The sequence below is a fragment of the Gopherus evgoodei genome, chromosome 14 (genome assembly GCF_007399415.2).
Source record: "Gopherus evgoodei ecotype Sinaloan lineage chromosome 14, rGopEvg1_v1.p, whole genome shotgun sequence".
Lineage (NCBI taxonomy): Eukaryota > Metazoa > Chordata > Testudines > Testudinidae > Gopherus > Gopherus evgoodei.
In genome coordinates this window covers 3,607,915-3,618,561 of record NC_044335.1, presented here as the reverse complement: position 1 = coordinate 3,618,561, position 10,647 = coordinate 3,607,915, and the positions used below count along the sequence as shown (strand labels likewise).

The 10,647-nt window shown below is 51.5% G+C and overlaps 1 protein-coding gene across 1 annotated transcript; it reads left to right on the top strand.

Annotated features, from left to right (window-relative positions):
* Nucleotides 1–4,609: 4,609 nt before the first annotated feature.
* On the top strand, nt 4,610–7,112 carry TMEM74B (transmembrane protein 74B). The gene is made up of 2 exons (XM_030532945.1): nt 4,610–4,692; nt 5,300–7,112. Exon 2 carries the CDS (start codon nt 5,340–5,342, stop codon nt 6,042–6,044), a length of 705 nt encoding a protein of 234 aa, XP_030388805.1. The 5' UTR covers nt 4,610–4,692; nt 5,300–5,339; the 3' UTR covers nt 6,045–7,112.
* Nucleotides 7,113–10,647: the final 3,535 nt, after the last annotated feature.

Here is a 10,647-nt window from a genome sequence, read left to right as displayed (position 1 = left end):
GTGGGGGTGCCTAGCTGACACACATCAGAGGACCTGGGACTGACGGGGGTGTACAGACACTAGGAGCGGTCCGCTGGGGACAAGACGGTTGAGGGCAGCGTGTCTGCCTGCAGCTCAAGGGCTCGAGGTGGGATTATATTTGGGGAAGTGGAGCTCAGAGAGCACTTCCTGGAAAGAAGAGTAGAGCATTAGTCACTGGGGAGCTGAAGTGAGCTCTTGTCCCTTTGCAGCAGCCACTTGTTAAAATCCTGCTGCCCTCTGGAAGGGAGAGCGAGGGGTTTCTCTGCTTCTCATGCCATTCACTGCTCTGCAGATGCTGCTGTCCAGCCGGATGGCCCCTTGAGCTCCTTGCTTCTGGGTTGCCTCCCTTTCTCTTCCTATCTGTCTGTCTGTCTGTGGCGAACTCTCTGGCCTTATCTGTAGGAGGATTTTCTGAGTCCAGCTCCCCCAGTGCCAGCAATGGCAGAAGTTACGTTACCACCATGTTGCCTGTCCTGCTCTGAGCCAGATTTTCCCCAGGACTCAGAAATCCTTCCCAAGGACAAGTTGTTTGCTATCAGAATGCACCAGAGTAAAGTAAATGGAGATATTCTATGGCCTGGCCTACACACTGGTTTGTGCTGGTATAACTATGGTGGTTGGGTATGTATGTGATTTTCTTTGCGTAGCTATTTACACTAACACAACCCCCCGGTGTGGTCACAGTGCTTGCAGCCCTAGATCTCAGGTTCTCAACAAGGTTGCGAGGGGCATCAAATTTTCTAGGGGGATGGAGCCATAGGAGCCTGAGATAGGATAGGGGTGGCAAAGGGCCATTGTTCCCCTGCTTTTTAAACAGGGGAGCCAGGACCCCCTCCTTTGAGAACCTGAACTCAGCAGGGGCACAATGAGGGGGTGCAGAAGACCCAGCACCCCCTACAACTTGGATCATGACCAGATCTGTGTGGGTCTGGGTCAGGGTCACTAAGGCTCAATTTCCCCTCATGACCAGATCTGTGTGGTGTAACAGCAGAGCCCCTTTCTTGCTGGCATGATGGAGCGGCAGCTGGGGCTAATCCGACTGAGTGGCACTGCAGCAAGACAGAGCGGTGGCCAGGCCAAATGCATTAGCTATGCCAGTGGGCAGTCCCGTTCCTGCTATTGTAATGGGGGAGGGGCCTCCACATTGAAAGAAAATACTAAGATGGAGTGTGAGTCAACACCGGGTCGAGCGCGTTCCCCTTCCTGTATGGGAACTAGCTGCAGGGGCATAACTGCATCCAAACTAGGTCTTACTTCTGTGCTTAGACCAAGTCGAAGGGAAACAAATTCCAAGGTGAGGATACAGAAAACTGCTCCCTCCCCCAGATCTTTATCCACCTTCCCCCACTTCATATCCCATGGCTGGGACGCTGTGCTACACTCCAAAGCCTCCCGATGTTTGCGAGGAACCAAATCTAGCTCTCCGGTGAGCTGCACTTCCCAGGAGTTGGTTGGCCAAATGGCCCGGACTCCCCCCTTGGCCAAGCTGTGACAAAGCCTTTTATTTAAGTGTGAAAACAGCTGCCTGGCTCTGCCAGTGCTTCCCTTCACCTCCTTCCTGCACCATTGGATACAGGATCTATCACAGCCTAAGGAGGACATTTGGGGGAGGGGAAGGGAAGGAAGTATAGGGGAAACCCCTGTACAAAATAGTCAAAGTAACAGGGGCACATGGGAAGGGGAAAGCATCCTGAATGTCAGAGCAGGAGGAAAGGTCTGCAAGTGAAGAAAGGGGCTGCATGAACCCGCGCCCCCGCTCGAGACCTTGTTGGTTGAAGTGCGGCAAGAATGAGCTTGTTTCTTACAGAATGTGAAGGGGGAGTTTATGCTGCCAAATGTGGTGTTGTCTCTCCCAGTCCCTGTATGTTCATGGTTATAGAAAGAGCATTTCACTGTCACCTGTCACAGATCCGAGTTGGGGGCGTTATAGGGCGGTGACTTTATCTTGCTTGTTGGCTCATCACTGCAGGCCAAGATTTTTCAGAAGTGCCTTGATGCTTTAGGAGCTCAACTTGAGACACATGAAAGGGGTGAAGGGAGTTCCTGCCAATTCAGACCCTCGTCAGGGCCACTAAGGCTCAATTTCCCCCACAGGGGATGGTCTCAAACAGAATACAAAGTCCAAACCAAACCTCCCATTCAGGAGACTAGTTCAACAGAGCGTCTCCAAAGACAAGTGACATCCCCACACTTGCACCGGAGAGCTGCTCAGCCTGAGGATTTCCCTCAGCACCTGGTTTCCTCAGGGCTCCTTCACATTAGATCAGTCACTTTTCAAAGGCTTCAGCCATCCAGAGCCTTCCCTCAGCTCCACAACTAGATCTTCAAAACACCAATTCTCCAGACCTTCACCCTGTAACGGGTTTCCCAAGCTCTTCCCCTAAATTGCAGGGGTTCACCCCTTGGAGCAGGGGGCCAAGAAATCAGGTCACCCCTCAGCTGTAGTCGTTCATATCACCTCCTGGTGGTCTCCAGCCTGCTAACCAGCACAGCCCCTCTGAGGTTTCTCTGCCAGGATGGACTTAACAGCCACAGCTCAGAGATGCATAGATTCTAAGGCCAGAAGGGACCACTGTGATTATCCAGTCTGAGCTCTTGTGTAACACAGGCCAGAGAACTGCCCCGGAAGAATTCCCGACCTGACAAAAACAGAGACTGGAACCCCATCTCCATGGAACAGGTACAAGATAGTGAATGACAGTGCAAACCTCCCACACAACACCCCAGCAAGGTGCCCCAGCCGCGACCTTCAGAGATTGCTTCTAGGGGTGAGAGGAAAGTTCAGTCTCCATTCCTAGTCAGTCTTTGGCCTCTCTGCTAAGGCTATTTACAAGGATGCCATTTAGTTGCAGCTGCAATGTGGACACTTTTCCACACTGGGCTGAGAACCTGCCGACTCAGTTAACAGAACTGGGTGCATCCCAGTCAGATCAGAAAGTGCAACAAAGCAGCTAAAATCCCCCCACAACCCCCCCCAAACATTAGCAATAGGGTGTTGTTGTTTTTTAAAAAGACACCGTTAAAGCTTACTCAGAGATGGATAATGAAGATAAACATAATCCACATAGTTAATCTTATGATAATGGGCCAAATGTATCCATGGTGGAACTGTGTCAGATACAATAGAATAATTGCTCTTGAGATAAATGGGGTCTAATATTTTATTCTATTCTAGTTATTTCACCACACTCATCAGCATGGTGTCAGAGCATCTACATGTCCGTCTGAGAACTGTATGTATTGTTATGGCTGAGATTTTGAAGCTGCTTGAGAGATAGCACTGCATTACAATGCCTGGGCATTGAGGGTCTGCATTCCCTAGGTGGCTTTGAATCCCTCCAGGTCCCATATCATTTTGTACTTATGCCCACAACACAATCTCTAGGTACAGGTACTAAAACTAAAATAATACATAGTTTAGGACCAAATAAACTAAAACCAATCTCATGCCAGCAGGTCACCACAAGGATTGGGAAATGGAAGGGTTAACATCTGACGTGTCTGGAATATGTCAAGCGCTGTGTGAAAAAGCAGGTAGTAGAAATGTGGGAAGGAAGACACACTGGTGTGTGTGTGTGTGTGTGTGCGCGTGCGTGCGTGTGACTCAGAATCTCAGCCCGTTCTATGGCTGGGGCACGGTCCTGCTGCTCTGCAGGGTACATTATACCCGTCTGTTCATGTGCTGTCTATTTACACCTGCTACTGTATGGTCCACTCCATGCATCTGATGAAGTGGGTTCTAGCCCAGGAAACCTTATGCCCAAATCAATGTGTTAGTCTCTAAGGTGCAACAAGGACTCCTCGTTGTTCTTGCTGATACAGACTAACACAGTTACCCCTCTGAGACCCAAGAGCAATTGCTTCATCATTGTAGAGATGGGAACCTGTAGGGTCTGATCCCAGAGTCCACTGACATACGCTGACTTAGTTTGCAGGAGGGGGCCCTGGACCCAGCCCCTGTGGGACCCCTCCCTGCTTTTAGTGACGGGTGAAATGACCCCACTGGTCTCTGCGTCGCCCCCCCCCAGCACACGCCCAGCCAGGGATGGGCGTTCGCGGACTTCCTCCCCGGCAGGTCTCTCTTGCCGGCGGGATCTGGTTCCTTGCGCTTGGCCTGAGCCTTGGGGCTGGGCCTCGCAGCTCCGTGCCCCCGCCCTGCACACACCGCCTCCCCCAGCCGGCAGGTGTGTGCCCTCATTGGCTTGCCTCTCGTCACCGCGCCCGCTCGGCCCCTCTGCCGGCTCTCCGCAGCTGCCCCATTGGCTGCCTGGCACACAGGGGATGTCTCGCACCTGCTCCGCAGGGAGCCCGGTCCGGCCAGCCGGAGCAGCCCGCGGGCACGATCACCTTGGCAGGGCGGCTCTGGCTCTGCCCAGCCAGGTAGGTGTCCCTGCGCCCCGGCCTCGCAGAGGCTCAGTGTCTGGCAGCAGGTGCCTGATTTGCTGCGTTGGGCGATTGCGTGAGAACCTGGCTGCGCCTTTGTTTACCGCCCCCGTCCCCGGGCTGGATTCGCCCCCTCCCCGCTCCCCTCCGCTGAGAGGCGATCCGGGCTCCGGCAGAGACAGCTTGGGACTGGGGGACGTGGGGGGGACGCTGCTCCCCCCCGGCCCCGGGGCACCGAGCGGATTCCTGGAGCTCTGGCTGGTGGCTGAGTCGGGTGCTTTGGAGCAGGTGTGTCTGGCGGTGCCAGCCCTGGGGAATGCAGGGAGACCGGGCCGGGGAGGGAGGAGGCTGGTGCCGAGCTGGGCGGGGGACTGCGGGACTCGACTCCCGGAGCCGCTGGGGCTGGACAGCCCAGCCCCGCCGCCGCCCTGACCTCCATCCTCCCCGCGGAAGGGCACCGCGGCGCTGCCAGATGACAGCAGCGGGGCGCGGCACGGCTGGAGCAGCGGCCCCTGCGCCCGGGGGGGTGGCAGAGCGGAGCTTTCCCGCGGGCTGCCCGGAGCCCAGCCCGGCTCCCGGCGCAGCCAGCCCGCAGGGCGCGGCCCGCGCAGGTAGGCGGAGAACAAGGGGCGGGAGGTGCCATTGCCGTGTGCACCGGCCGGGGCTTCTCCACGCACCGCACCCCGCGGCGGCGGCCCCTGGCTCGGGGGTGCGGGGCCATGGGGCGGCGGGGCGCAGCGCGGGGGAAGCTCGGTCCTGCCCGGCGCTTCCCGAGCCCGGAGAGCGGCCGCTGGGCGGCGGTGAGCGGGCCGGGGCCCCTGGCGCTGCAGGGCGCGGCCGGGGAGCTGCGGGCTGTTCACAGCCCGGCCTGCGGGCCCGTCTCGTGTCTCCGCAGAGCCGGCGCTGACGGGGATGCCCCGGGGAGCCGCTGACCCATGGCGACTTCCTGCCCCCTGGAGCTGAGCCGCCTCGGGCAGGGCCCCGGGGCCAGGCGGGGAGCGGCGCCGCAGGGAGCCGGGGGCTGCTCAGCACCGCGGACAGCTCCCACCGCCGGCCTGGACAACGCCTCCTACCAGGCGCCGGAGGAAGAGGAAACCTGCTTCGGGAGCGGCAGGGAGGCGGGGAGCGGCCCCGGGGGAGGCGCCGCCTGGGCCAGGGCGCAGCGGGGAGACCTCTCGCCCAGGTCGGAGGATGGGCCCCCGCCAGAGCCCGCCGGCCACTCCGTGGACTATGGGTTCGTTTCGGCCTTGATCTTCCTGGTGAGCGGGATCGTGCTGGTGGTGATCGCCTACACCGTCCCCCGGGAGCCCCGGGTGGACCCCGCCGCAGTGACGGCCCGGGAGATGGAGAGGCTGGAGATATACTACGCGCGCCTGGGCTCCCACCTGGACAAGTGTATCATCGCGGGGCTGGGCCTGCTGACCCTGGGGGGCCTGCTGCTCTCGGGGCTGCTGCTGGTCTCCATGTACAAGGGAGAGCTGTACCGCAGACGGACCTTCCCGGGCTCCCGGGGGCCACGGAAAACCTACGGATCTATAAACCTGAGACTGAAACAACTCGATGGCGACGGGGGACAAGCCTTGGTAGAGAATGAAGTCATCCAGGTGACAGAGTCCACAACCATCAGCCAGGGTTCTTAGAGCCCTCGCTCCTGCTGTTCCTTGGGCCTTCACTCTTGGTGAACAAACCGATCAAAGGGGGGTTTAACTGTGCGACATGGAGGTTTTACATTAACTCCACACCTCAGAGCAGAGCAGGACTATTGGAATTTCACCGACTGCAAGAAACTATCTGGGAGCAAGAGCAGACATTGAAAATGCAGATCGGACACTCACCTGACTATTGAATATAACTAAGTACCTAGTCCAGCAGCCTTTGGGAAACCAAATGTTTCTTTTTCTATTTCATTTTGGGAAGAGCTGCTTTCCTAAGCCCTGACATTAGAATGAAAGAAAACTTCAAGATATCTGGAAGTTTTCTGTGCCATGTACAATACTATGTCCTCCTGACCTTTGACTGATGTGCAGCCAAGGGTAGCCTGCAGTAATTAGCATGGCCAAAGTTACAGATCAGTGGTCCCCTGCTAGATTATTTATGGAACACAAAGCACATTTAGAGTCTATGTTTTGGGGTTTCATGTTGGGTATAATTTTCAGCAGCAAACAACTTTTTAGCAATAGTTAATTGTAAAACTTGTGTGGCATCGAATCTGAGCGTTCACTATTCCTAACTAAAAGGGAAGAGTATGTGAAAAATGTGACCATTTTTACAAGTTATGTGAATATAAAAGACTTCTCCAATCCTTCACAATATTTGCATTGCACCTATCCTACTTCTGAAAGCAGGCCAGAGAAATGGACGGCACACAAGCTTCACTCCACCTACCAGTCACACCAGCAAATCCACGGCCCTCGAGCCTTTAAAAAAAAATCTGGTTCTTTGTCCAGAAGAAAAGAAATAGAAAAACGACATGCATTTTAAACAAGTTCCAGATTTTCATTTTAAATGAACTGTTCTTCCCCATTCAGAAGTCTGAGTCTGATCATTTGTGCTGATGCCAGGAGACGTGGTCTGCAATTAGGAGATGAAGTAACATCATGGCAATAAAACCTGAAATATAAGTAAAGCACAATATTCTGCATAGAGAGAAGAACCAGTGTAAGTAGGAAGTTTAAAAGTGGAATGAGATAGGAAAGTAATCCAAAGAAAAGGTGACATTTGCAGTGTACTGCAATAAATATATTATATATAATAGTATATAAATAAATATATACTATTAATAGCTTAATTCAAATGTGCCTAGGCACATACAAATATATATTTAAATAGTCAAACAAAAATGCTTACAAGCAAAAAAGGAATTTTGCTTGTGACGGAATTGCTCATCATATTTATAGAAATGCTTCCAAAAGTTATCCATAAAATAACTATTAAAGTTCTCCAGCTTTTGGGGGTTGTCAATATACAGGCAGGTAGTTTTTCTAGCAGTTTGAGGTTGGTTCTTGCTATCATTGTAAAGACACAGGGATGAACTATGGTCTCTATCACCCTGGGGAAAAAAAAACTCCATTGAAGTACCACATTTTTAATGGTCTCCAGAGGTCATGATCTGTGTGTAGGTAATTACATCTCATGTGCTGTGTTCTATAACTCTCTGTCGGGCATTTAGAAGTCTTGGTGAAATCCTGCTAAACACCTAATCCAAAACCGCACTGAAGTCAATGGGAGTCTTTCCATTATCTTCACTGGGTTTGGATCAAGACTTGCCCCCGGAGCCTGAGCCTTCCACTGAAATCAGAGGTTACCAGCAGTGCAGCCCTTACTCAGGCCTCTTACCCCAACATCATGGGGGAGGTTTGCTTGAGGAAGATCTGCAGGACAGTGAACAGTGTCTGTACATCGGTTAAAATCAGTGGGCCAAATCAGTGCAGGTGTTGAGCAAACACCACGCCCACTGAAATCTGTCAGGTGCAGCGCAGTAACTGACACTGGTATCAGTAGGTGATCAGGGCCCTCAGTAATTTCCAAAAGGTTCAGAATCAGGCCCAATGGGAGTGGATTTGACCCCTTGGGATTAGTCATGTGACTAAAGGGCGCAGGGATCTGGCCTTGGCTATAAACCTGGTAGAAGAACACAAAATCCACTTCCAATGGATGTCTGGATTAAAGACTAAACTTCTCCAATTAATTAAAAGAACCCCCGGAATACCAAATTACAGTGACGAGGAGACCAGTTCTGAGAATAAAGGAATAAAACTGCGACCATCAATTTCTATCACTTTAAATAAGATAAAATGCTTCTTAAGTGATGAAAGGATGAACCTGTTAGGAGATTAGATCTGCTGAACACCTGATTTATGTGAGTATAAGAAGGACTCCGTTTGTATTATAACATAAGACTGTTTAAGAAGAGAACTTAATGGAATCAGGCTGTCATTGCTTTCACAATGTATTACTGTATTATCCCTTAAGGAGGTCTGGAGGATGGGGAAGAAAGTTGGCCCCTGGACTGAAATATAAATAGTTAGGATGAATGAAGTGTATCTAGGGAAAAATTCCATTAGAGAGAGAGGCTGCAGCATTAGACATATCTAGTAATCGAGAAAGATTTTTTTTGAAAAAAATCAGCCAGATGCTGGTAAACTATAATGTGCATTTGACATAAAGCCTCTGTTTTTGCTGGCAAACATTCACCTCACATATAGGTACAGCTATCCACATGCATCCAGCACTTGCTCTTTTTCACATTTTGCTTTACTTTTCACTTTTTTTTTGTTCTGCTCTTTGCCCAGTGATTTATTTGCTGAATTCATCAGATGGAGGAGAAAACCAACCCAGAGAGCTTGAAACTATGGACTAAGCTGAATGATAGGCAACAATGAATTTAGCAAGCGATAATAAACCCACAAACATTCTAAAGTGAAGGGGAATCTGTTCCTTGCTATCTTAACGCCAGAGCTGCTTTCTAATAGCTTGGGAGTCAGATAGGCCCTAGAGCCAAGGATCAGGGTTTATTTGATTCTTTTAGGGTAGGAAGTGAATTTCCCTCGCTTTTTCCACCCACTTGAATAAAATCACTGGCTGCCATTGGAAGGAACTTTGCAATCACTCTGGAAGACTCTTGACTATAGAGAGTCTTAATTCTGAAGTGGAATGAACAAAATGAAACAGATCTCCACCACAGCCTGTTTCACATGCCAGTTACATTGTCAGATTCTTTCACATTTACCTATAAAACCAGGTTTGTTTGTAAATGAGTAATTATTTTCTGTCATGGGTTCTTCAATAAGAGACAAATAGAAGTTATCATGGGAAACAAGAAAAGGGCTATTTAATCAACGCCTCCTTGCAATCTTTGCTGATTAGAATTTGTGGATTTCTGCCTTAGGAGTATAAAAAGAAAGCATGCATGCTTGCTTGAGTGCTGGATTGTGTGTCCATGATGGTTTGCAGAGCTGTGCTTTACCATTACACTGCAGCAGCTGATCAGACAGGATCCGCCTTCCAGGGGCTATATTCTCCTGCAGCAGGACTCAAGTAACTTCCATTTACCTTAATGGGAATTACTAATATCCTGCAGAGGGAGAGTAGTGTACTCCTAGTGCCCAAAGTGTGGCCTGTGGATGGGCCTCCATCAATGTTAATGGCAATCACATTCCTGGCTGCACGTATCAGGCTGGAGCATTGCATGCGGGACCTGTGGTCTTCACCCAATATACCATGTTAAAGATAAAGGCAACTGCCATCTGCTGCAGTTTATGCAAGTTATGCAGGGTTTGTGGCAAGTTGCCAATATGACCTTTGGATGCCTGCTGTTTAGAAGCCATCAGGAGCTGGAGAAAGTCATTAGCACTGATGTGGAAATTATTTCTAAACCCACTGGGAAATAATTGGTTCTAGAAATGAGAGAGATTAAAACATTCTTGAGTTATAAGGCACTGGACAGCATGGGTATGTGGGGATCCAGGGCACTGCACTACATGGGTATGTGGAGATACAGGGCACTGCAGAGCACAGGAATGTGGGGATACAGGCCGCTGCACTGCATGGGAATGTGGGGATGCAGAGCACTGCAGAGCATGGGAATGTGGGAATTCAGGGTGCTGCAGAGCACAGGAATGTGGGAATCCAGGGCGCTGCAGAGCACAGGAATGTAGGAATCCAGGGCACTGCAGAGCATGGGAATGTGGGAATCCAAGGCACTGCAGAGCACAGGAATGTGGGAATCCAGGGCACTGCAGAGCATAGGAATGAGAGGACACAGGGCACTGCAGAGCACAGGAATGTGGGAATCCAGGGCACTGCAGAGCATGGGAATGTGGGAATCCAAGGCACTGCAGAGCACAGGAATGTGGGAATCCAGGGCACTGCAGAGCATAGGAATGAGGGGACACGGCACTGCAGAGCACAGGAATGTGGGAATCCAGGGCACTGCAGAGCATAGGAATGAGGGGACACAGGGCACTGCAGAGCACAGGAATGTGAGAATCCAGGGCACTGCAGAGCATGGGAATGAGGGGACACAGGGCACTGCAGAGCATGGGAATGTGGGATTCCAGGGGACTACATGGGGACTGTTGCATAAGGGAAGTGCATCTTGGAGCCTTTAGCCCCCTTGTTCTGAAGTTCAGGAAGAGAGGGGGTTGATTCTCTGTTGCCCTGCACCTTGCACAGTCATTTACATGTGTGCAAAGTGGGTTAAATGTCTACCCAAGGTGTGAGATAGACCCAAAGACCACCACT